A 27,544-nucleotide genomic window follows, 5' to 3' on the forward strand; every position below is an offset into this window, starting at 1 on the left:
TCGTAATTTTCTCGTGGTAATTTCACTCGTTATGCTCACAAACTTTTAAGCCTTTTTTTTTTTTTTAAGATTTATCAACTTCCTTCCCGTTTTCTATACTTTCCATTCTTTAAGTGTAATATTCCTTTTATATCATCATAATTTCACTCAGTCACACTCACACCACTTCCAATAACCTGTCTCTCTGTTTCATGGTGATATTTTCAACTTTTCTCTTCTTTTACTGCTATAATCTAATCATATCTTGTTCTGTCACACCCAGAAATATATTTTTAGTTACACTTATTTGTACTATTTTTCATTTATTTCTCACCCATTTAGCTAATTGATACCAAATAGTTAATATTCATACTTCTCTTCTTCTGCGCCTTTCAATACTCTTTATATATAACTGTTACTTTCTCTTCTTTTTTATCATTTTCTCCATTACTCTCCGTACATTTAGGTCATGAACATCAATACTTTCGTCTTCTTGTTCTGTATATTATTACACATTTACTAATCTGTCATTTACTCATTCTCTTCAGTGACATCCATAAACAGTGCAAATTTTTCATTCATTATTACTTACAAATATTCCTAGTACATTTGGGTCAATCTTTTACATAATATTCTTAACTTTACTATTCTCAACTTCCCTTTCTTTGCATGATTTTCCTTTATCCCACACAAATTTAAGTAACATATAATCAGTGACTAATATCCTTCCTTTCGTTCTATGGCATCTTATTACTGGCATGAGTGACCAAATCATTACACTTTTAACACATTCTGACTGCCCACGTGACCTATATATCACTGTACGCTATCCCGAGCAAGCCTTGTAACTGTAATGACTGCTAGAGCTGCCGTTATCCATGCCCAGAATACAAATGCCAACAACTTTCTCTCTAGTGTAATATTCGCAGCGTCACGTTCATGCAAGAGCCGCAGTGACCAGTCGCGTTAAGTCCCTCCCGGCTGGAGCTGTCACTCGCCTGCTCCCTCCCTCTCTATCATGCTTCCCTCCACTCGTCCTCCCTCCCTCAACACGGCTGATCTAGGATGTGCAGGAAAGGGTTTTGGCATTAGAGTATCTTACAGGTCACAAAAGACAATCTAAACTGTTTTTCTCTTCTAAGGGAGTTTTTTTTTTTTTTTTTTTTCGTTTGTACTCTCATTAGCATCATTATACATGTAGAAGTCATGTGATGGCAAATGTTTCATCCCACTTCATAATGTTTCTATACTTTCTCGTTTATCATCTAGAATGGAGGAGGGAGGTGCCTCAGTTCAGTCATGTTGGTAACTTGCTACCCACATACCCCAGTATAGGCACATTAATTATTTGATGCAAAACCTTCTCCCTTGCTCTTCATTTATTCTATGCTTCTCATTTACTTACTTAGGACAAGGACAGTATTTCAGGTCAGTAATTATGATAAGTAAGCATTTCATGAAGTCATGCCGGCATCTTACTCCGTTAATATATATATATATATATATATATATATATATATATATATATATATATATATATATATATATATATAGGATTACTTGATTGAAAACTTTCCCTTACACATTATTTTCTGTCCCCTTCCATTGACTAATGCACAGCAAATGAAACGGCATTTTATTTTGTTGTGGTTGTGCTGTGTAAATAACACAATTCAAAGGGCATTTGAAATAGAGAAACCCCGCCCTCCCCACACATCAGTTTTCTACGTCAACAGCACTTTAGTACGTTTATTTATGATAAATTCATAACATAAATTATACTAAAGCATAAAACAGAGAACTGATTTGAGTGGAAACTTAATAAACACTCACATCAGTCTCCAAGCAGCAGGTGAGTCACTCAGGCCACGCGGCGAGCTGGGGCGTGTCACTAGTTAGAATAATTTCACTTCACGAGATAACGTGTTACACGCGCCAACGACCCTACCCAACCCCCACCACAGCCAGACCAGTACTGACTGAGCCTGAGCCAGCGCGGCGGAGCGCTTGAGCGGCGAGCCGTGAGCAGTGAGGAGTGAGCCGAGCTGTGTGAGGAGCGACGCCGGTGTAGCGGCACGGAATGGGTCCCCTGCACAGAATGGGTCTGTGCCACTACACGGGAGAGCGAACGATGTAATCTCGCTGGGGAATCGGGAAGACAGTGAACGGGCAGAATTCTAAGATTAATCATCAGCTCGGCAAATGAGAGATCAACAAGGTTTGATAGGCAGACAAGTATGAACCGGGAAAGAAGATCTGCAGTTTAAGTACGTGTAACATTCTATAGATCTGTCTCTGTAGTCCTGGCACGAGCCGAGCCAAGCTAGTGATGCTATTCAGGCGACAAGACGTGTTCAGCATTGCAATACCCATACACGATCACTACGTCACGCCAGTATCTCATTTTTTTTGCTCTAAAATCCACGAAATGCATTGAAAAGTGCAGTTTCGGGCATTCTGGCAATTTTTTTTCCAAAATTTCACCTCAAATCATTATCATTTATCTGCTTAAATACTCTCAATAGCTGGACACTGTCAATGTTCACACATTCATCCACATTTCGTCAAAATCCATTGAGAAACAGAAGAAATTTGCATTTTTATCTCCGTAAGGACTAATTCGGTCCAATTCTGCCATCTTGCTAAATTGGCCGGAGTCGGACACAGATGGGGAGTAAGGGAGGGGTTGAAGTTATAACTGCTATGCTTTGGCAGAATTATATTTTTACTTATTAATTTCTTTATAATAAAAGTATTTCCAGGTGTTCAATTTAATATACTACTATACATTACAAATTTGTATGGTCTTGTTTTAGTAAAATTCCATAAAACTTATTTATTGTTTGGTAATTGTAAATTTTAATGCTGCAACATTCTTTAAAAAAAATGCCTCATAATGTTTTGGCTGTTTCTTTCTTATTAGTTTTTCAAATTGCGGGAAAACAGAGTCAATAATGGTCAAACTTTTGTAATAGAGTAATAGAATAAATAGATTGAATGACTTTAATATGCCTAAATTATTTATTAGAAGCCATGGTGTATTTAACCAGCCTCTGAACGTGATATTTGCGAAAGAAGTCGAGATTTTGCTAAATTTTGTGATAATTCGATACGATTTGGTGTATTTACATACAAGACAAACATTATCACAATGTAATACATAATATTTTCTTTTTGAAATGGATGAATAATCTTTATTATATCATTTTCAGTGTTTTTTTAAAGGCAATCATCACATCAACGATCACTTGAGACTAAGTTTGTTGGGTTAAAAAAATTAAGGTGAGCGATACTATAGGAAAGATAACACATGCGAAAATATTCATCAGTGGCTAAGATAAGTAAGCCGTGACGTCACTAGCAGTAGATGATATAATGTTGACTTCACTAAGGGATCCTGGTAACGAAAAAAAACATCGTACTGCCAGCAATATTAAGCGGGTAGGCTGGCTAGTGATCTCCTTATCAAAGAAGCAATATCTGTTGGTTCCAGCTCGTCACACCACTTTTTTTTACTGCCATGATCCATCTCCATAGGGTTTAAACAGGCTAAGTTGAATGCTACAGCTGTTTCTGCATTCTGCATTCTGCACTCCACCAACCAAAGGTTGGTGGACTCAAAAGCTTTGCTAAGAGTTATTAGATGAGTCCATCACTCACGAGTTATTAGAAGCAGATGTTGATCTTGATAAGCTGCAGGCAAGCTTACATGATCTTCATTCAGCAGTGAAATTAGAAACAGAAGACCCTGCTGAGTAAAAGGAAGACACCGAGAAAATAGGTAAATTTAAAAAGCAGCGAGAACAGTCAAGACTCAAGGATACGACAGATGATAATAGCGCTGCCTACGTGCACCAAAGATAGTTTATTAGTTAAGTTACCCAGACTAGCGCTCCCCATGTTTTTTGGTGAACAGGCAGATACGGTTCTAGTGAGAAATTAACTATCTTCTACGCTATTAAAAGAAGAAACATTCCTGAGAACCTTACAGTGGCTTTTGAAAATAGTTGTGGTAAGAGGAGAGACCGTTTCATAATGCAGGCCACAGGACAAGGGAATAAACAAACAAACATTTTGTAAAGATTATTCTTCAATGAAATGCGTGACAGGTTCAATATGTACAGGTTTGTGGGTTGTGAAATCCGCCAATAGTTCCTTGACAATAAATAACATTAATAATATTTCTTTATCAGTACAGTGAATGCAAGAGTATAAATAAATAAAGACCACAAATGAATCTCATAACTTATCCTTAATCTTACATTCACTGTTTGCATCAATTACTTAATCTAGGCGGTAGAATTATATGCTAAGACCACAACTGGCCAACCAAACCCTAAATAACTCCGTGAACCAAGCAACAGTACTAACAGACCGGTGTCACGCGGGCCAGCCTCACCTGCTCCTGTGACGGTGACACCACCACCACCACCACCACTATTTCCTCTCCCTATCCATGCATCCGGTGGGGCGCTCTCAAAGCAAGACACCTTTGGTCTAACTGACGTGGTGGGACAAGTATTCCTGCATGTTTTATTGTTGTTCTTTATTCTTGCAGTATAACAGCTCGTGCTGATAACTTATAATTCCTGGGGTTCGTTACTTTTAGGATTGGCAGTGAATGCTGACTGACTGACCTAAAACACACACACACACACACACACACACACACACACACACACACACACACACACACACACACACACACACACACACACACCATTATGCTTCATTATCACTTCAAGATAGTAGAAGTTAAAAGTAAAACCTTTCAATTAACCCCAAAAATTTCAGATGGTCTTGAAACTTTCCACACTGAAAGTACAATTTACTTGGACACTTCAATAAATAACCAACACTAATGTTGTCCTGCATCTGGTACAATTCTTCACCTGTGAGCACAATGTGACTCCTCAGCTGTTGCACAATTAAATAAAGTGACACAATGCCAGACAGTTCAAGGGGAATATGAGGCTGTCAGTGGCGGGCCAAAGAGAGACCGTACCCCTCTAAGCTTCACAGGTGAGGCATAGGTCTGCTGAAGCCTGAGAGAGAGGTACAAGAATGTCCTCCACAAGACTTGTATAAAAATCTTAAGCCAAACACAACATAAATCCTTGCAAACCTTAAATGTTAAACACAAAGAGAAAGAGAAGAGAATGAAAAATACATATATGTTATGAATGTAAAAATTTTTTCATAATCTGGGATATATGTGTATAAATAAAGATAATAATAGTAACAATAATAGACTGTTTCTGTAAAAATCAAAATTTCAAAGACTGATACAAGGGATTCCTTAATCTACATTGCAAGTTGTGATGAGGGGGTGATTGTGATTAGCATCTTGGGTATGGACAGAGAATGAACAGTGATATTGTCCTCTATTATGTACACTCAACAAATTAAAATGCTGCAAGCCAGGTATCTGTGTTGACAATAAAAAAAAATTATCTCTTCTCAACATAAGCAAATCAGTGAACGAGCAAATAAACATAAACTACCATAGAAAGTCACTCTTATCATGAGATCATTACACAGATAAAGGTTACTAACAACCCCATCAACTTCTCCGCCGGTTGCCGCTCACCGCTTCTCCTTCCTCAACGTAAAGCACAAAATCATCACGTAACTTTGTGTATCAAACAGCAAATCCATGAAAGAAAAACGGCGCCAAATACTTCAAAGCACACACACAATACTCAAAAACTTGTACCTCATTTAATTTCTTATTTGTTTCCTTTTCCTTGTCACTTCTCAAAATACTGGAGAGAAAGTCAAGGTCTGTGGCAGAAAAAAAAGCAGTAGCCTTGCACAGATTATACTGATTGGCTTGAGGTAGCAGATTCCTTTGGCTATAAGAGCATCGTCTGTCTTTACGCTTCCCTCAGGACTGTCTGGGCGGGGCTGGTCTTGGGTGACCTGCAGTGCCCTCTCTGCTACGTCACAGCCATCCGTGTGGCACAGAGCATCTCTCGGTGTTGGGCCAGAGCAAAGGTGGCTACTAAAGATATCAATAATGGTGCTGGTTCATCATTTCATCATTAATGTTGCTGGTTTTCAGTTTTTCAGTAACATTTCTAGTGCAAGTTTTCATCGAAAGCTGGTTTAACATTTTTACTATATATTTGGTTACTAGATACTAATAATGGTTCTAGATCAATATTTCATCATTCATATTACTGTTTTTTGTTTTCAGTAACATTTCCAGAGAAAGTTTCCATCATAAGTTGGTTTTGAAATTCTTATAACATTTTCAAGTAAAGTCTTTAATTGTAGGCTGGTTTAAAAATTTTCACCATTTTTCTGGTCTTCTTTTATCACCAGCTAGTTTTCAAATCATTATGACACTTCTGGAGCAAGTCTTCCATCATCACAAAGTTTAATTAAAAATTGTGATCAACTCCACATGGGTAATTTGTCAGTTCTTCCTGTAGTGGATCGATGAATTGAAATGCAACAGAAAAGAAGCTACAACTCAACTCAATCTGAAAGCCTTACCCTAACCTACCTACCTAATAAACAATGTGCAGAATAATCCCTTACACAGGACACTTACCACCTATGAGAGTCTATACATTCACCTACCTAGAGCATCTTACACCTATTAGCAATTTGTACGGTTTTGATTGACTTGGGACATCCTCTATCTTGACGCAACTTGAGATTCAGGACTGTGGGTGAACCTCTGCTGAGGGATCTGGGATGATATAAGGTGGTGCGCCTGCTGAGGGAGAGCTGGGGACATGTGCATAGAGTGAAGTGATGAGAGGGGAATGGATGGATGGAGCTGCTGTAGGTGTGCCATGGAGTGCGTCTCAGGTGAAGGGATGAGCTGTGAGTGCGGTGGGGTGAGTGATGAGTGCATTGGAGACACCATGTGTGACAGAGGGGACTGGGACGTCATTGGTGCGGTGGCAAGAGGGGGCTGGTGGTGCATTGGGAAAGGAGACTCCATGGTAGTTGAGGTGGGGTTTGTGTGAGGGATGGACTGTGACTGCTGCAGCTCATCTATCTGGGCCTGCATGGTGATGGGTAGTGAAGGTGCAGGGTAGGTAGGGACTGTTACCTCAGTGTGCATGGGTGAGGTGGTCTGGGGCTGCGTGAAGGGTGGGTACTGGGGGGGACTCATGAACTGGCTCTCCTGGCTTGGGGAGTGGTGCATTGGTTGATGTGGTGATAAAAGACCTGGGTTCTGTATTTGCTGTTGCTCCTCGCCTTCTCTCTCCTCTGCTGGTGGGAAGTGATGCGAGGAGTCCATGTTTGGTCTTAGCGCAGCATCGTATTCCTGCTGTGGTTGCTGTGCTTCATACTCTTGCTGTGGACTGGACTGTTGTTGTTGTTGTTGTGCTTCATACTCTTGCTGTGGACTGGACTGGTGCTGTTGCTGTGCTTCATATTCTTGCTGTGGACTGGACTGCTGCTGTTGTTGATGTAGTTCATATTCTTGCTGTGGACTGGACTGCTGTTGTTGATGTAGTTCATATTCTTGCTGTGGACTGGACTGCTGTTGTTGATGTGCTTCATATTCTTGCTGTGGGCTGGACTGGCATTGCTGTATCTCATATTCTTGCTGTGAATTCATGTGGTGCTGTGCCTCATATTCTTGCTGAGGACTAGACTGCTGCTGGTGTGTCTCATATTCCTGCTGTGCCTCATACTGTGGCTGTGGACTGGATTGCTGCAGCTGTGTCTCGTATTCATGTTGTGGACTCATCTGTGGCAGCTGTGTCTCGTGGTCTGGCTGTGAACTGCACTGCTGCTGGTGTGGGGAAGTGTTTCCTTCAAGAGAGGAACACACAGGTGAGTGGTCCACAGCCCCAGACTCCAACTTCTCAATGAATGCTGTTACTGTCTCTCTGCTGGGAATCTGGAGTGGCGTGGCTGTGTGGAAGCTTCCTGACCTCTCAGCTGACACTCTACACTCCTCTTGGTGGGAGGACTCCAGCGTGGGCATCTCGCTCTCATCATCACTGTACTTATCATTACTTGCAGTCTCCTCCGTCTGGTCCTGTAGCGTGGGTGGACTGAGGGCGAGCTCCTGCTGGCCGGTGGTGCCTGAGGGCATGTCTTGGGCTGCCAGCTGAGGTGACGCCGCTCCCTCGGGGGTCAGATCTGCGTTGAGGATCTCAGCCGACACACCATTGTGGGTGGAGGAGGTAGTGGTGGTGGTGGAGTTGACTTTGGCATTGGTGGGGGACTGACCCTTTTCGGCTGCATTCTCATAAGCTGCCACCGAGGCCAGGATGCTCTGCAGGTCTGGGGTGCACACGATTTCCCCCGAGCTGTCCCGCTTGCCGCCCTGTGCAAAGTTCTGCACGTTGGGCTGCTTCTGTTGTGCCTGAGAAAGGGAGTTGCAAGGGAAAGCCTTCTGCACCCGGGGGATGACCGTGGCCTTGTACGTGATGGGCAGGCTGCCAGCCACCTGTGTGGGGAGCCTGTTCTTGAGCGGACGTCCCCGCTGCGGTGCCTTCTTGGGGATGATCATGGTGGACGTCCCTGGAATGACCATCGTCTGTGAGGCTCCCACAGGCTTGTAGTGCACGGACACGGATGACGACTGCGGCAGCATCTTCTTGGCCAACATCTCCACCTTCTTGGGAACGCGGCTGTACACTGTGCTTGTAGACGGCCCAGCCTGGTGGTAGGGAAGCATCTTCATGGGGGCCTTGACTGGCGGTCCCGGTGGGCTCTGTGGGCTGGGTGGTGGCACTGCTGGCCGGCTGATGGTGGTGCCGGCCATCTGTAGCTTCTGTATGAGGTCGGCGGCCACCCTGGACTGTACAGCACCCACTGCTGGAGTCTGTGGGTAGTTGGGAAGGGGAACCTTCTGCTTGGGAATCTTGGGTTGCCTAGGCTTCCTGGGTTTGGCAGGCTTCTTGGCCTTCCCTCCCTTGGCCAGAGTCCCCTCCAAGTGAGAAACAGCCTGGCCCAGCTCCTTCTGCAGCTGGTCTCCCTCCTCGTCTGTTGAGCCGTCTGCACTGAATCTTTTCTTCTTGGCATGAGAGCTGGTGGAGGCGGAACGCTTGCGTTTGCCTGAGCCTGGTGGAGTGTCAGAAAGTGTAGTGTCTGTCAAGGAGAAGTAGTCATGGAGGTTACAATGACGGAGGTCATCAATAACAACCATTCTCCTAATATATATTTTCATATCTTGCAATTGTCATCTTTCTCCCAGAGCAACATAAAATAAACAAGGAAAAATTCAGGTAGAGAAGCAAGAAGACGCCTATCAGTATACCACGATGACATTCCCCTGAGAAGAGGGTGTCATCCACATTGGCATCTCTAAACACACACACACACACACACACACACACACACACACACACAAATTCATAACCACACAGAACAGATGTGAGATTTAGAAATAAACTGAAATTCCCCAATAGTCAGATCCTCAGGCTTTCACACACGTCTCAAGACAGGCCAGGTGACTTACAGGACTCCCCAGCCTTGGTGTAGATGTCCTCCAGCACCTGCGACAGCTCCTCATCCACCTCCTCACCGTGAAAGATGAGCTCCCCTTCATTCTTGTTCTGATGGATAGGGTGTCTCTTCAACTTCTTCTTCTTGGGGGACTGTTTGAGGAGTTGCTCGATAAGAGGGGAGGGAGTCACGTTCCTGGGGAGGAGAGCAACATTCAGCATCTTGTGTCACCTGGTCTCTCCTTTAAGTGTGAGGCTAAGAAAGTAAGACTTGCTATTAGTTGTCCTCACCCTTCTCTCATTACCAAAGAAATTCACTGATTTTCTTCACAGCAGAATGAAAAGAAATGTGGTAATCAATGACTGAAGCCCAAGAAAACAATAACTCTTGAATCAGGTGTAAAATAAAAATCAAACACAATGAGAATCCTCCTAATTACAAGACAGAGAAGGTAGACAGAGATAGAGGTGCAGTGTGTTAGCTCGTCCAGTGGTGCATGCAGATCAGCAAGGCTAGCTCGTTAGTGGAGGAGAAACATTACATAAAAAACTGGAGTATAATGAGAAAAGAAGGGAAGAGAGTGGCAAGGTGATGCTAGGGTGCTACAAAGGCAGGCACAGAGCATTGAGGTAAACTAGAAGTGGTATTAGTAACTATAAGGATACCTTAACACTTAGGAACACTTACTCTGACAGTGAGTGGTGGGGCTAAGCAAAACCGAGTGTGCCATGCCAAAGCAACACTGATTGCGTAAGAATATAAATGAAAAAGAACACCTTTTTAAAGGGGCTTTAATCTTTCCACAACAAATCATTTTCCGACAGCACAGTATCAACCACTGAGATCACTGGGTTGGTGCCACACTCACTACAGCACTGGAGTAAAGGAAGTAGCTTTTTCCTTTGAATGCCAGCTAGTGACGGACTACACTTATGAATGCTTGGCTACACACACTACTTGTGAAGCTGTATGGGGATCAAGGCATTCACTGGAGCATCTATGTTGATTCACAGTAAAGGAGTAAAGGAAGTAATTCTTTCCTTTGAATGACGGTCTGCACTTCACTAATGAATGATTGGCTACACACTCTACTTGTGAAGCTGTACGGGATCAAGGCACTCACTGGAGCATCTATATTGATTCACAGTAAAGGAGTAAAGGAATTAACTCTTTCCTTTGAATGCCAGCTAGTGACGATCTGCACCACTGATGAATGCTTGGCTACACACTCTACTTGTGAAGCTGTACAGGGATCAAGGCACTCACTGGAGCATCTATGTTGATTCACAGCAACCTAACCATTGGTACATAAGTATTATCTACAAGCTTGTCTTATGCCTGCAAACACACTAACCATTGGTACATAAGTATTATCTACAAGCTTGTCTTATGCCTGCAAACACAGTCTTCCTGTCCAGTGCAATATGCCTAACAACATTCTCTCCTACAGCGAAATAGTGAAATACCAAGCTGTATTTCCAAACAACAAACAGATCGTCACTGCATCCTTCCTGTCCCTGCCCTGTGGTGGCCTCGCATACCAATGGCAAACAAAAGGTATAAAAGGCAATACACAAACAAACCTTAATGCTGCCTTAACAAGTGGCTCACTCTGCCGTACGTGAAAGAAAAATACATGCACATAATGCCTTGATGCTTTTAAGTGACAATCATCAAGTCTTCATAAGACCATACCTAACAATACACCATTTTGGCATCCCCGTGGCGGAGGTGGCCGAGATAATAGCTATATAAGACAGAGCAAGGCCTGTAGTCCTCACTCAGTTCCTTTAAGCTACACATCCTTCAAAGAACACAAATACACTTTATATCTTAAGAATCATCACTGAAACCACTGCAGAAAGCTACATACCTTGAGTGACCTCAGGCTTCCCTAACACCCTGTGTGGAAACAGAGGGTTGTATGGCAGAGGGGTGACTCTGACAGGCTGTGTGGGAGGCAAGGGGGCCCTGCTAAGCCCTGGCACTCAACACACAGTGAAGGGACTGGCATGCTGATTAGCCCTGTGACTGCCAGTAGTAATATATCTGCTACTTGATTTCAGGAACCAAATGAAAACAGGCACCACTGGATTTCAAGTATTGGATTCAGTCTGTGGTGTCTTTCAAAATTAAGGTTTTCATCTGCATCATCTTCATTTGATTTTCAGCTTTGCACTTTAGGCAATATATAAACTCCATGGAATCTTGAACTTCTAGACAGAATAGAATGAATAAGCATTAAATTCTAGCAGATGAGCAAATTCAGACAATTTGTAACACCTTCATTATGAAAGATTCCATTCTGAACTTGAAAAATCCTCCAATGGCATCCAGAATGTAAAGTAATGGCAAAACGGTCACACTTCTGAAGCTGCAGCAGTCACAGGGCCACAAGCAGTGTGGTGATGCTCACACACCAAGACACACCAGGTCCTGCAGCATGCACAGAGACTTAAGAGTGAAGACAGGATGATGCACAGTATAAATTTTGGAAACTTGCAGTGTAATTAGAAATCAACTCACTAAGAGAAACAGGAATTAGCAGAGCATTGCATCATGTTCAAACCTGCAGCAGGTTAGTAGTAAGGCATTCCCACATGCAGAAAGGAAAGGGAAGCAGTCCAGGGAAACAAAATTGAAGGAAATCATACTCTATGGTATAAAAATAAATTCTGAGCCTTAGAATACTGAGTAATTGCGTGTGCATTTCCATTCACATCCGCGAGACTCGGTGACGCACGGGACAATGAAACGTCACAGCCAACTAGAAGATATTTGTGCCGCCAGCAACTTGTGCGTGAAGACTTGTAAAATATGTAAAATTAAGACAAACTAATTAACCTTGGATGGATGACCAGAACAGTGTTACTTCTGAGCCTACCCACTTCTCAACCAGTCAACCAGTTAGTCAGGGCTGGGGGTGAGACAGGGGGCATCGCCAGCATAGTGAAGCTGCTCGGAACACCCACTTTTTCAGATGCCAGGATACAGGACGAGGACGGGTCTCTAGCATGGGTTTCTGTTGCATCATAATGCCTTGGTTCACTTGCACAGTGCCTCTTTAGGGAGTGAAGGTGAGGGAGGTGCTGTGAGCTAGTTACTGGTGACCTCTTACGGTTCATAGCCAAGGAGACAGGTTTCTTCTGTGTGTGTCTCTTTACTACCCTGAGTGACTGGCTAGGGTGAGGATGAGCAGAACCTCCTTGTATCTTCACAGTACTGGTGTGGTTAGGATTGTCTCTTGTACTCTTGTCTAGTTGAAGAGCACTATCCTCTGTTGCCTTCCTTTGTGCTGTGGCTGCCCTCTGCTGCTGTGGCTGTGCTGTGTTGCCTCCTGTCTTCCTGCTAGCCTCCCTGATGATTCTGACAGAGGGGCTGTGGCCGTGCTGTGGAATCCACTTGGTCACAACTTTCCTAGTGGTGGCAGTTCCTCGGGGTATGATCCCTCTCGGCGCCATCTTGGTGAATACTGCTGGTGGCTTCCTGTAGTGAGGGTATGAGGTCCTAGTGGTCAGCTTCACACAGGTGTCTCTCACTGGAATGTGGTAAGGGTGGTGTGGCTGTGTTGTGTCTGCTGTCATCCATGTCTCATTGAAAGCTGGAGGAGGGATGTTGTTCTTCTCCAGCTTCTTACTCACCACACACACAGACACACAAGGCTCAGGGTGATGGCCAAACATTCCCACCTTACTATCTGCATCAAGAGAACGGTCTCTGGTAGTCACCTTGATTAAATCATTACGGTGAAGAGGCTGTGCCACGTCTCCATCTCTGGCCCCTCCATCACCTGCAGAAGGGACACATATCTGCGGCTCCTCCTCCAGCACTGAGCAGTGTGGCGGACGCTCCGTGCTTCTCTGCGGGGCTCCCGTCGGAGCAAGCTTTACAGAACTGCATCTTGGGAGAGTCACAGGCTTGGGTGCAGCAGCTCCACACCACCTTGCAATGCCTGGTGGGGGCAGCTGCCAGTGTGCAGGAGTACTAATGAGTGCTTTGCAGGAGGTGCAACTCCCCTTCCTGTTTTGAGGCTCATATATTACTATAACCTCTTCCTCTTCCTCAATGACCTCCTCCTCCTCCTCTCTTTCTGTGTTGGAGGAACAGCCCACTTCAAGGTCCATGTCCACAGTTTGGCTGCTGCCTTCCTCAAGCTGGAGGTTCCTCCACAGCATGCCACACAGGGCACACAGCAGCCCCTCACACTCATGGTCAAAGTGATCCTTCCACTTACTCTCATCTCTGGGGAAGGTCACCAGGGTGGTGTAGGAGCGGCCAGTGCTCCTCAGAGTCGTGGCGGCAGCAGATGCCTCCTCCTGGGGTACCTCAGTGCAGGACCCTTGTGGCAGCCCCTTGCACTCCATCTCCTGCAGCAAGCTATGGTATATCTGGCTGAGGGAAGGAGCTTCTTTCTTATGTTCTCCCTGCCTTCTCCATGCCAGTGATGCAGAGCCACCCACAGCCAATGGCTGTGCCTCAGCCAAATGTGCAACCACTCCTGCCTCACGCTCATTGTCAGGCTGCACTGAGGCACTTGTGTGCTGCACCTCAGAGTCACAGTGTCTGTCTGAATTAACACCAATTCTTACTTCTGGAGGGTTTTCACAACCACTGCCACCTGACTCACCTTTGATCATAATGGGGCAAGTATCAGGCTCAGGCCATCCTGCTTCAGGAGACACCTCCCACACTGCAGCTCCACCTGTGCCATCCTCTCTCACCTCAGGATCTGGGGTGTGTGGTTCCTGCAGGGCCTCGGTGTATGGTTCAATAATGTCCCCCTCCACGTCCTCAAAGAGTGTCCTGTCCAGCAGACAAGTCCTCAGACTGGGGAAGGGAGAGGTCTGCTCCCCAAGGAGTCCCACATAGGTGTCGATGGTCTTGCTGCGGGGTGGCGTCAGGTCAAGGGTGAAGTTGTCAGGGTTTTCCCTGATGGACACCAGTGCCCCCAGCTCGGGGTCACTGGAGGCCACGACTGTGGACCAGTTGAGCGACAGTGGAGGACACTCTTCCACCAGGGTGATTATTTCCGGGTCTATTCTGGCCTGGTCTGGCTGTACGACCGAGCCTTTGCTGAGAGAGGAGTCCCACACCTGCGTCAGGATAACATCTGGAGGAAGGAGTAAGCCGGAGCGTAGAGACAGACTAGGAAGGTCGCGGTTACTGTTACTGCTACACTCACTACTGCTACTTTGGTAATGGCTACTGAAAGGAAGCTCGGAAGGAGAGGGGATGCCTATGGAAGGGAAGGGTGAGGAAGAGGAGTCAGAGTACTGAGAGCTGGGGCTGAGGGAGCCATAATCACTGGAGGGCGAGGGCTGAGGGAGCTGAGCCTTGTCTGTGTGAGGTGGGGCCGGGGCCTGAGGGTTCACGTCCCTATGTAGCTTCCTGCAGTGCTTTATCAAGTTATTGGTGGAAGCATAGAACTTTAGACAGATAGGGCAGTAATGCTGCACCAGGTCCTTCTTCCTGATGTGCCTGGAGGTGTGGCTCTTGTAAGTGCTGCAGCTCACCAGCAGGCCACAGATGGGGCAGTGGTGGCCCACCATGGGCCTAGTCCCGTGGTCCCTGGCAGGAGCGGGGAAGAACACGGTGTGAGAGGTGCGGGCGCGGCGTGGCGAGAAAGGCTCCTCCTGCTGGTGGGTGAAGGGTTGGTAGGCAGGGACTGGGGAGACAGAGGGGATGGCAGAGAGGGGGCGTAAACACACGCCATGCGGCATAGACAGGTTGAGGGTGAATATCTCATCAAGCCCCGCAGCCACAGCCTCTAGTTCAGCATTGGCTTGGGGTATCTCCCTCAGGCCCCTTACACACTGCCTGGAGGGGGACCTCAGTTAGCTGCAGCACAGGCAAGGCAACACAGAGGCACGTGCAAGCACACACACACACACAAACACACACACACACACACACACACACACACACACACACACACACACACACACACACACACACACACACACAGAGGTCACCATGCAATAATTAAGATAGAAACACTAAAGCACATTCCTTGGGCAAGCAACACCAGCATAACTAAATGGTTGAAATGAGTAGCTTATGCATTTCCTCTACCTATCCAGGCAAAACATCCAGCACAATGCAGACTAAAACAAGCACGCGGCACCACAGAACAGTGAGAGCATGAAAAGCAACGCAAGGCACACCCATATTGCAGAACACATGGAAAGCAGGCTATCTGGGTATTTACACAGAGACAGAACAAGGTGCATGAATTAGCAAAAAAAGAAACAGACACAGCATCACCATAAAAATGGCACTGCTGAGGCCATGATGTGGCCCATGGTAGCCTGATGGAGAGGGAGAGAGAGAGAGAGAGAGAGAGAGGGAGAATGTGAAGAAAGAAGACACACAACACTCACTTCTTGTTACAGAGAACGTCATTCAGAGAGGGCTGGGCTGCTGCTGAGGAGCGGGTGGGGTCCTCAGGGTGCGGTCCAATGTCCTTTCCTGCCAGCCACAATTCATATCGCTCTGGCTGAAACCGCTTGACAAACGTGTCCATGGAAATCTTCACCATGTCCGTGCTGTAGTGGTGAAATGAGCATTGAATGAGGTTAGGACTGGTGAGGTGGACAGTGGGTAAAGATTAGGATTGGTGAGGTGAGCAGAAAGGGAGGACACTGACAGGTGAGGTTAGCAGAGAGGGAGGGCAAGAACTGGTGAGGTGAGTAGAGAGGAAGGGCAAGGACTGGTGAGGTGAGCAGAGAGGAAGGGCAAAGGTTGAGTCCCAAGTGACAAACTCTCAGTCTACCCTGCCTTCTGCTCAATTTCAGTTTCCCTCATGCTCCAAAAAGTCCACGACAAAGGTACGTGAAAAAATGCTCACAGACAAAAAATGCAGAGTGAATGTAATCCCTGTAAGCACTACCAATACCCAGCAAGGCACTGACCGGCACTGGCACTGTGTTGCTCGCTTTCCGTACTCCACCCAGCGCGGCATGGCAAAGTTGGTTGACTCGGCACAGTTGAAACCCTGGTTGAAGCCTGCATGATAGCCGTAGGGAAAGGTGATCATGATGTGGCCAGGCTCCTGGGTGATCTGTGAGGTGGAAGGAAGGTGTGAAGCTCTTGGTGTGAAATTAACTAGTGTCTGAATACTTCCATTATGTATGTGAGTGTGTGTGTGTGGGGTGGAGTGGGGTAGCCTTAAGGGGAGGATGATCATGATGTGGCTAGCTTCCTCAGTGATGTGTAGGATGAAAGGAACATTAAGTGTCTTCTCCTTTCTCCCAGTATCCTTTGTTGTTATCTCTGTTCCTCCTTCCATACTACAACAAACTGTATTCTCTATTTACTAGCTTTGTTCTCCTCAAATCACTTGTTTTAAGAAGTACCAAAAAACTTAAAGTATAGAGAGAAAAGTCAACAATGTGTCATAACTCATAACAAAAAACAATCTTTGAAAAGCAAGGGAAAGATCATTATATATAAGCCAAAAAATATAGTGAGGATGCAAGACAGAAGCAAAAACACTAAACTCATCCCTACCCCACCCATCCCTTCCCTGAGCTCCACATATTCACACAAACCTTATCAAATGGGATGGAATACTGCTTGAGAATCTGTGGGGATATGAGGGACATCTTGTGGCGCAGGTAAGCAGGGCAGGCCTTGAAGGAGTTAGGGAAGAAACCGTTGGCAAGTCTTTCCAGCCTCCTGCCGTGCTCTGGGGGGATGCTGTACCAGGTCTTGGGTGCTCCAAAATGCAGGTAGTTGATGCTGCAATAGATGAGGCTGTGAGTGGTGGTGCCTTGTGGGAGTGAAATGAAGGGTGGTGTAAAAGTCTAAATATCAAGAGCCAGGGTGTGGGAAAAGACGGACAAGTGTGACAGGTGATGCTGTGTTACCACTAAATGGGGAGTGGTTGATAGTGTGAGAGAAATGAGATAATGAGTGAAGGGATCAGTGAGAAAAATGTGATGCTATGAGTGTGAAGTGACAGGAATGCAGAGTTGATACTGTGAGAGGACAGAAAGAACAGTGAAAAGAACAATGTGATAAAAAAATTAAGTGCCGTAGTATTAGTGATGTGTAAGGGGATGCTAACCTCAGAGAGGTAATATTTTCAAACTCCCCAATTACTGGATACTTTAAAGCAAACCCATCCGAGAACACAAGTAACATTATGGTCATCAGTAACAATGAGAGAGATGGTCCCAAATGTCACCTCCCATCAGTCCCCATCTACACACTGTGGCCACAATGAAACAGTGACATTGGTGGGAAACGAGAGAGACAGGTTGTTGTGTTTGTACCTGTACAAGTCCATGTCCTCTGTGTGCCAGGCAAAGGTGGTCTTCCACATGCCAAAGTACAGGTAGGCAGTGTTCACCCCGTCAATGCTGATGCCGTAGTCCTCATTGACGTAGTCCAGGATTGACCCAAGTTTGTTGATGTTCCACTCCTGTAAACAAAGATGCACGTGAATCATGGGTGAACAAGAGGTGACGTTGGTGACAGTGTTAGCTTGAGTTTGGCAGGGTAATGCCAAAACTCCTCTAACTTTGTATAATCTTTTGGCTCTACTCTAGCATAAAAAAAGGTAAATAAATTAAAATAAATAAATAAATAACACCCCTGGACACACTGAGGCAACAGACACGTAAGTTAGTCGTAAGACCAAGCAGAAACGCAAAGAGCAAATCCAAAAACCTTACAGAAACCTTAGATTTTTGCCTTCTTACCTCAACATCAGCGTCTGTAATACTGCCCGACACGTCAGCACCATAGATTGGGGAGACGTAAGTAATGTTCTTCCAGTACTTGCGTTCCAGGTCTTCGTAGGAGGAGTGCTTGGGTGTACGGTACCTGTTGTGGGAGGGAAGGACACAGGGTTACTTACGAAGGGAGGGACCGATAGGGAAGGCTGTAAGAGATGAGAGGATGAATGAAGAGTATGAGGTGTGGGTGGGAAGGAGGGAAGGAGGGACGCAGGCTTGCTTACAAAGGGAGGGACTGATAAGGAAGGCTGTAAGAGATCAGGAAATGAATGAAGAGTATGAGGTGTGGGAGGGAAGGAGGGACCCAGGGTTGCTCACGAAGGGAAGGACTGATAGGGAAGGTTGTAAGAGATGAGGGAATGAATGAACAGTGAGGTGGAGATTAAATGATGCGGTTAATTATCAAAGGAGGGAGTGATGGGGGTATTTCAGGGAATAAATAAAGACTGACATGAAGGTTTTTCTCTCATAACCCTTCTTTTACTTCTACAGTCTTAATCTATGCATCCTTCTAAGTTTTGCTCACTCTTATCCTTTCACTTATCTTCAATTCCCACTGTCATATATTCTCATTCTCTACCTTTCTTGCTTCTCCAGTACATTTTTCTCCCATTCCTCCCCTCTCTCTCTCTCTCACCTCTCACTATTAGCCAGAGCACAAAACTCCTTAACAGTCATTGGCTTTTTCTGAATGTTGATCTGCTGGTAGAGACCCTGCTTGCCTGTCACCACCTGGCAGATGGGAGCAGGGATTGTCATGTCCAGGTCATCCAGGTTGTAGCCTTTCTTGCGGGGCTGCCACTCTGGGGGCGGGATGATCTGTAGGGCAGGTCATGGGTGAGTACAGGACAAGTAGCAAGGGGGACAAGTGTGTGAGAATTTTTTTTTTTTTTTTTTTTTTTATGGGTAAGTGTTTGTGTAAGGGATCTGGGTGAGTGAGTGATGTTTCTTCTTGTGTGTGTGTGTGTGTGTATAGTTTTTTTAATTCTCAAGCTTTTGTATAATGAGAGAAAAATGATGAAATAAACTATGAAATCAATTAATTACAGTGACCCACCTTGGCCAGCCCTGCCTTGTTAGCGCCCTGGGACTCAATGTAGGTGATGTACTTGTTGAAGTCTTTGAATTCCTCCCATGTGGGCCGGAAGACCATGATCTTAGGCTGGTCCCCCATTGCTGTTGCTTCTGTGGGAGGAGAGGTGCCGAGTGAGTGGGTGAGTGGGTCAATGAGTGGGAGGGTGGGTGGATGAGTGGATAAATGGATTGACTGATTAATTAAGAAATAATGGGTTCACTGATCAACTGACTGACAGATTGATTGGCTAGGTAGGTGTGTGGGTGTATGGGTGACTGGGTGACTAGCTAGCTGACTGACTGGTTGGATTGGCGACTGGCTGTAAAGCTAACTGTCGGCTAGCTGGTTGGTTGACTGAAACGATGGATAACTAATTGACTGACTGGCTGGCTGGCTGGCTGGCTGACTGAGTAAACAATTGGCTGACTGAATGACTGGCTGGCTGACTGGATGACTGACTGGCTGACTGGATGACTGACTGACTGAATAAATGGTAGGTTGACTGAATGACTGACTGTCTAGCTGGCTGGATGATTGACTGACTGACTGACTGACTGAATAAATGATAGGCTGACTGACTGGCTGACTGATTGACTGACTGAATAAATGATAGGCTGACTGAATGACTGACTGACTGGCTGACTGGATAAAAATGGGCTGACTGAATGACTGACTGGCTGGCTGGATGACTGACTGACAAGCAAACTAAACAAACAATGAACTGACTGACTGACTGACTGGCTGGTTAAATGACACAACAAATAATAATAAATAAATGAATAAATATCTTAAATAAATCTAGAGAAACAGGGACTAGAACCCAATTTAACTAAGAATCTTCAATGACCACAACAAACAGAGCCCAGTAAATGTTTCCAACCTCAGCAAACTTCAGAGACAAAAACTATGGAAAATAAAAAAAATAAATAAGTAAATAAACACAAAATCTTACGCAAACAAAAACCTACGATTAATAAAACTTCGGAAACACATCATACAAAATGACACACACACAAACAAACAGACAAATGATGCAACACACCTCACTATCAACACAAACACCTGAGAGAGTGTCCACACCCCCCAGTTGCGAACCACTGCCCTGCCCTGCCATCTTGGGGACTTGTCGGGAAGCGGTTCATGGGCGAAGGACACCAAGATAGTCATTTTAGGGTACTTGAATGCAAATGATAGCTTAAAAGGGAATCCTGACATGACCTGACCTGACCTGACCTATCCTGATTTGACCTAACCTGACGTAACTTAACCTACCCTGACCTAACGTAACCTGAGCTAACCTGAATTGACCTACCATGATCTAACCTAACCTAACCTACCCTGACCTGACCTGCTCTGACCTGACCTGACCTAGTACACCACCTATTAATTTGCGACAAAAACTTCAAAAAGGCAAATTTCTCAGTGCACATAAAGTTAATCAAAACAACATTCCCGTATAATAACACCACAAAAATAGACACACAAATAATAAAAGAGAAAGAAACAGGTGACAAATCAACACAAACTGATCACAACAAACACCAATGGGCTTCATTAACTCAACTCCCCCCCAAAAACAAGACAAGATTCCCCACGACAAAAAATAGATCAATACATAAATCCTCCCCCCAAAAAAACGATAAACAAACACACAGACAACACATTCAACACAGCAGGAACATAAACTTCAATAACCAACACAAAAGCTAGAAAAAATGACGAAACACAAAGACAAACAAAAGACGAAGCAACACAGGTCACAAATCAACACAAACAAGAACCCCAATGACCTTCACCTAACCCCCGACACGTGAGGTACCCACCGCACCTGTATCTGGCTTCACCTGTCTCCACCGTACAAGGGGATCACAAAAGGTACTAATTAAACGCCCACACCCCCCAGAACGGTGCAAACAGGTGCAACATAGGTACAGGAAGCACAGGTACAATGATATACCTTGACCCACATCACCTGGTGGGAAATAATTAGCAACACGTGTCTTTGTTTACCTAAAATCCGAGGTGTCAACACTAGCCCGGTGGTATGTATTGCCTATATTCCGTATTAAAATAACTATTTCTACAAAAAATACCTGTAGAATCCTTGCCACACATCTAATACATGATTTCCACAAATGGGCACGGAGGTACATTGCCTGGAGAAGGTGATACGAGGAATAATTTAATTTTTAAGTGCCCCATACGCCCTTCTGCCAACCCAAGAATCAAAATGGCGAGAGACGATGAGCAAGAATCCTTAAATTTTTACCGATTTCTCGAACAAATACCCCTAGTCTCCCCTCCACGGCGCCTCTCACTGAGTCTACAGGTCTCATAGAGTCACCAGGGTCCCGAGATAACACACAGAACACGATAAATCCCACGAAAACAAACACATAATCTAGACTCGCAGAGGGCCATCTATGGACACTCCCAATATTTCTGGTTCTTTCCGCCTCTCCCACGCTACTCCCACTCCTGCCACTCACGCACAGAGTCCGTAGGGCACACACTCACCAGTATCACGCCTTGGGAAGGAGTATTAAGGCATGACAAGCAGACTGTAGCCTCCTAAATAACAATACACAGATAAGCTGCCTCTATGGCCAAGCGTTCCAGTGTTACTTGCACATTCCTCGAACACATTTTTAACTTCCCTTAACACCTCATTTAAAGCCCTAAAAACTCTTTAGAAAAAAAAATAATAAATATTAAGGGTAGCTAATGTTGTTTAAAAGTTGATAATATAGTGTGTATTAGTGACGGAGTTGGTTTTAAAAGAGCGTGTTGTCGTGTTTGGGAAGCGAGAAAATCGAAGTCTTCCCTTTTCATTCACTTTTGCTCACGTAGACGCGCTCCGTTTTCTGTTGAGCCGCTGCCGGGGGGACCTACTTAGATTTTAATGGACCTTTAATAGCCTTATGCACTCTATGAAAGCCGAGTAGATCAAATAGAATAATCATATGTTTATAAACAATTTAAATTCTTAATAACAGAGGGAGTACATCCGTTTTCTATAGATGTTCTACGAAGGTGAGCTACTCGAATCAGAATAGTCATAAGCTTGTGTTATATGGAAGACCAGGAGAATGATAACACTCGTACAATAGTAACTTGTAATCTTAGTAATAATAAGAATTTCTTGTACTGAGCTGCTATGAGAGAATATTATAGTCTTAATACTAGTTTATGCAATATACATATTAGATGAAAAATTTCATTATCACATGATTAGAAAGGCACTTGAAATATTGATAAAAGAAGAATGTAAACGTTTATTGCAAAAGAAATATTACGATCATAATGAATATCCTATGTCCTTATGCAATAAACAGAAGATGAAAGAAGGAAATCTAAACGCAAGAAATCTTCATAAAAAAAATATATAAATACTGGCGTCTTTCAAGTGGAGGGGATGCTACTGTTATGATGAATCTTAATATAACATTATGCAATATATATATATATATATATATATATATATATATATATATATATATATATATATATATATATATATATATATATATATATTTTTTTTTTTTTTTTTATGTAGGAAGGACACTGGCCAAGGGCAACAAAAATCCAATAAAAAAATATGCCCACTGAAATGCCAGTCCCATAAAAGGGTCAAAGCAGTGGTCAAAAATTGATGAATAAGCAGTGGATTTTTTTCCTGTGTTTGTCGTGTTTTATTGGATTTTTTGCTGGATTTTTTGGGTTGTGTTTTATTATTGTCTTTTTTTTCTTTCCGAGGGCTTAATGCACGGATTGCCTTTTGTTTGTCGTGTTTGTCGTGTTTTATAAGATTTTTGGTGTGTATTTATCGATATATATATATATATATATATATATATATATATATATATATATATATATATATATATATATATATATATATATATATATATATATATATATATATATATATATATATATATATATATATATATATATATATATATATATATATTTATATTTTTTTTTTTTTCCGCTTCTTTTTCGGCTCGAAATAAGCACAAGTACCGGATGACAGCAACTGCTTACAATATCAAAAGGAGAGACTCTCTCTCTCTCTCTCTCTCTCTCTCTCTCTAATTATGCTAATCAACTAATCAATTGACACCACTTCTCTTTTTACTGTTCTTGTATTTTATTTTTTCCTCGTATTTTTTTCTTTTCTCGAACCTTTTGTTTATTTTCTATAAATCACCTTTCTTAACTATTATTTTCTTTTCTCGATCGCTTTTGTTAATCTCTCTCTCTCTCTCTCTCTCTCTCTCTCTCTCTCTCTCTCTCTCTCTCTCTCTCTCTCTCTCTCATTAATTAATATGTAATCTTTATAAGAGAGAGAGAGAGAGAGAGAGAGAGAGAGAGAGAGAGAGAGAGAGAGAGAGAGAGAGAGAGAGATTGCATCAGCTTGCATCATCATTATCAACAAATAACGCATACAAAGCAATGCTGTGTGTTGTGTAATAATTTTAAGAATAGATATTAAGAATTTACTTTATCTTTATTCCAAGTGCTCGGCTAACCATATCATGATTAAATTGATCTCCACTCTTCATTTACAACTCTTCCTCCACACAAAACTACAAGCACCTAATAACACACACACCCTTCACTCAAGCATACCACTGATTGATAGATTATAAAGATAGATAGATAATTATTTAATTCTTTAGATCTTATCCTAACAGTAAATGCTTGACTTCCTTAGTGGTGGCTTAGGCTATTTGAAAAGGAAGTCCATTCTCCTGTTCCTGTTTTGTGCAAACAGATCAATAAATTGAAAATTGAAAAATTGAGTTCTTTCAATGCAAAAACCGTCTTTGCTTCTTGTGCCATTTTGCAAAATACTGCTAGGCCTACCTGGGAAAAGAAAAAAAATACTATTTTATACGATGTTTCTGTGATTTTACACCATCTATGATCATCAAGACTGAGCCCAAGCCATCACTGATCAATAATATTTTAAAATCATCCCTGACAAACTGAAAAACACGATCGAAAATAAGACCGACACAAGAATACTCACCGAGCCACAACAACGGCCGAGACAAGACTGCGCTGGACGCAGTCCACACCAGCGTTGCCAGATTGTTTTGGCCATATTATCGTACTACACAGGTTGAAATTATTGTACCTCTGGTAAAGTTATCGTACATATGTAATTATTCCAAATATTATGCAAAATTGCCACTTTCCAAATACAGCAGAATTTAAGTTATATATATATATATATATATATATATATATATATATATATATATATATATATATATATATATATATATATATATATATATAGAGAGAGAGAGAGAGAGAGAGAGAGAGAGAGAGAGAGAGAGAGAGAGAGAGAGAGAGAGAGAGAGAGAGAGAGAGAGAGAGAGAGAGAGAGAGAGAGAGAAAGCATATGTACAACGAAAGACAAGGCAACACACACACTCACACACACACACACACACACACACACACACACACACACACACACACACACACACACTGCATAAGCATATGTACAACGAAGGACAAGGCAACATACACACACACACACACACACACACACACACACACACACACACACACACACACACACACACACACACACTGCATAAGCATATGTACAACGAAAGACAAGACAACCCACACACACACACACACACACACACACACACACACACACACACACTGCATAAGCATATGTACAACGAAAGACAAGGCAACACACACACACACACACACACTGCATAAGCATATGTACAACGAAAGACAAGACAACACACACACACACACACACACACACACACACACACACACACACACACACTGCATAAGCATATGTACAACGAAAGACAAGGCAACACACACACACACACACACACACACACACACACTGCATAAGCATCTGTACAACGTAAGACAAGGCAACACACACACACACATACATACACTGCATCACCATCTGTACAACGAAAAATAAGGCAACACACACACACACACACACACACACTGCATAACCATATGTACAACGAAGGACAAGGCAACATACACACACACACACACACACACACACACACACACACACACTGCATAAGCATATGTACAACGAAAGACAAGACAACCCACACACACACACACACACACACACACACACACACACACACACTGCATAAGCATATGTACAACGAAAGACAAGGCAACACACACACACACACACACACTGCATAAGCATATGTACAACGAAAGACAAGACAACCCACACACACACACACACACACACACACTGCATAAGCATAATGTACAACGAAAGACAAGGCAACACACACACACACACACACACACACACACACACACACACACACACACACACACACTGCATAAGCATCTGTACAACGTAAGACAAGGCAACACACACACACACATACATACACTGCATCACCATCTGTACAACGAAAAATAAGGCAACACACACACACACACACACACACACACACACTGCATAAGCATATGTACAACGAAAGACAAGACAACCCACACACACACACACACACACCTTGACATACCTTGAAAAAAAAACACTGAATATTTACTAGGAGGGACTGGAAGGGAGTTAGGGAAGGTACCACTCTGACAGCGTCACGGCTGGGGGGGCTTGTGACGTCACGGCTGGGGTTGATGACGTCACAGCCACCGTTATTTACGTACGTACGTATTTAATTTTGAAAACGACCCCTCTAAAAAACGCAGCTAGACAGGAATGCTTTATAAATTCAGACTTGCCACACATTTTAACTAATGCCAAAAATAACAACACATTTCAAAACGCAGTAGTATTAAAGATATTTAAAAAGAAGTATCTGGAAACTGTTGGAACCTTCACCCCATTTAAAATCGTTCAAATGTCCACCTATTCTGGCTTAAACATAACGGAAAATACTTTAAAAAATCTGAACTATTTTCTAAAACCATTTAAAGTGAGCTACAAGCACAAATAAAAAAATCTACCGAAAAAAAAATCAATATTATTGGAAGTTGAACACGAATAAAAACAAGTGTACGGTGCACGCATTTCACTGAGCGGGACGGCAACACACTAAAAAAAACACCAACTATTTTTTAAAACCAATAAGAACCTAGTACAGGCTGAAATAAAAAATCTAGTTTTGGGACCGTAAAAAAATACGCCGAAAACGGCCCTCTTATTTACACAAAAACAACGTCAAAATCACCACTTTTCACGCAACACACGCGCTCAAATAACTTAAAAAACAACGAAATATTTTTACAAACCATAAAATCTTAGCTACAAGCCGAAATAAAATACTTAGGAAATAAAAAAAAATATTGGAACCGGAGGGGGCTGGGGAGCCTTATCTAAGATGGCGGTGGGGGCCAGTGGAGGGGACGACCAACCCTTCTCACTCATTTAAACCCTTGCCAAACTTAAACTAAGTAATGGCAGGTATATCTAACGAGCGGATATTAAAGCCTGGTCATGTGGCTCCGCTTTGCGACAGTATTGGTTTAAAACACTCACAAATAAGATAGATAATGGCTGATTAATAGAGACGGCCCAGATTGTTAACATTTTCATTAAGTTAAATTTTACAGTTTTTAGTAACGAGACGAGGCTGACACAGGGATATATTGTGCTGGAGGTTAGATGAGAAGCGTTAAAATGAGTTAAAATCGTGGATTGTTCAGTCATTAAAAAGTTACGTTAAGTTACCTAAATTTATTCTAACACTTCCTGACCTTACTTCCCTGTTGTGGTGATGGTGGTGGTGGTGACCTATCTTCCTGCCTCCCCGTCACTATGGCTGGCTGTGTAGCACCTTCTCACAGCCAAACTTTTCTTTATTTTGTTTGTTTTCACCCACTGCTGCCTTATGGTGTCCACTGCTAGAGCCCCATGCCTTCCTCACTACTAACTAAAGAAGGTTTAACTCATGGGTAAGCCTTGGCAGCCACTGTGTAGGCGTGGTTACACAAAAAAACAAATAAATAAATAAAATAAATAAAAAATAAACACAAAGTCTGTCAGGCGCGTACTAACACCACCCGTATACGCTACACACTGACGTTAACTTGTCAGGCAGCACTCCACACTCGCCTTTCCGCCCGGGAAGCCTCCCCACGATTTCTCCCCGCTTTCGTATCATTAAATAGTAAATAATTTCCGTACTTCCTCATTGTTTTGCAGTTTTTTTTTTCATATAAACATATGAGAATTGGTGTTTCCATGTGAATGATAGTCAAACATAAATAAATTAACATTATTTTCGTGAATCCTAGAAATCCACTGGGGGGGGGGGGGGCT

General features: G+C 43.3%; 2 protein-coding genes across 8 annotated transcripts in view; both read right to left on the reverse strand.

The window, feature by feature from the left end:
* LOC135093674 (neuronal-specific septin-3-like) overlaps positions 1-2,232 on the reverse strand; it is a 26,251-nt gene extending 24,019 nt beyond the window's left edge. Inside the window, 1 exon segment of the mRNA XM_063993176.1 lies at positions 1,813-2,232. The gene's annotated coding sequence lies outside the window, so the exon portion shown is untranslated.
* Positions 2,233-4,051: 1,819 nt separating this feature from the next.
* On the reverse strand, positions 4,052-27,301 carry LOC135093672 (protein split ends-like). 7 transcript variants are annotated; one of them, XM_063993172.1, is made up of 10 exons: positions 21,739-21,888; positions 19,204-19,331; positions 18,784-18,965; positions 18,111-18,234; positions 17,682-17,830; positions 16,956-17,145; positions 16,317-16,465; positions 15,786-15,950; positions 9,419-9,600; positions 4,052-9,021 (listed from the first exon to the last, which is right to left on the reverse strand). In XM_063993172.1, the coding sequence occupies exons 2-10, from the start codon at positions 19,318-19,320 to the stop codon at positions 6,626-6,628; spliced, it is 3,654 nt and encodes a 1,217-aa protein (XP_063849242.1). In that variant the 5' UTR covers positions 19,321-19,331; positions 21,739-21,888; the 3' UTR covers positions 4,052-6,625. The 7 variants fall into 7 exon arrangements, 6 of the variants coding, with proteins under 6 accessions (XP_063849242.1, XP_063849241.1, XP_063849237.1 ...); XM_063993171.1 differs by having other exon boundaries at positions 4,052-9,048; XR_010263451.1 differs by lacking the exons at positions 4,052-9,021; positions 9,419-9,600 and adding exons at positions 10,181-10,743; positions 10,799-15,222.
* Positions 27,302-27,544: the final 243 nt, after the last annotated feature.

The sequence above is a fragment of the Scylla paramamosain genome, chromosome 43 (assembly GCF_035594125.1).
Source record: "Scylla paramamosain isolate STU-SP2022 chromosome 43, ASM3559412v1, whole genome shotgun sequence".
In the NCBI taxonomy this organism is placed as follows: domain Eukaryota; kingdom Metazoa; phylum Arthropoda; class Malacostraca; order Decapoda; family Portunidae; genus Scylla; species Scylla paramamosain.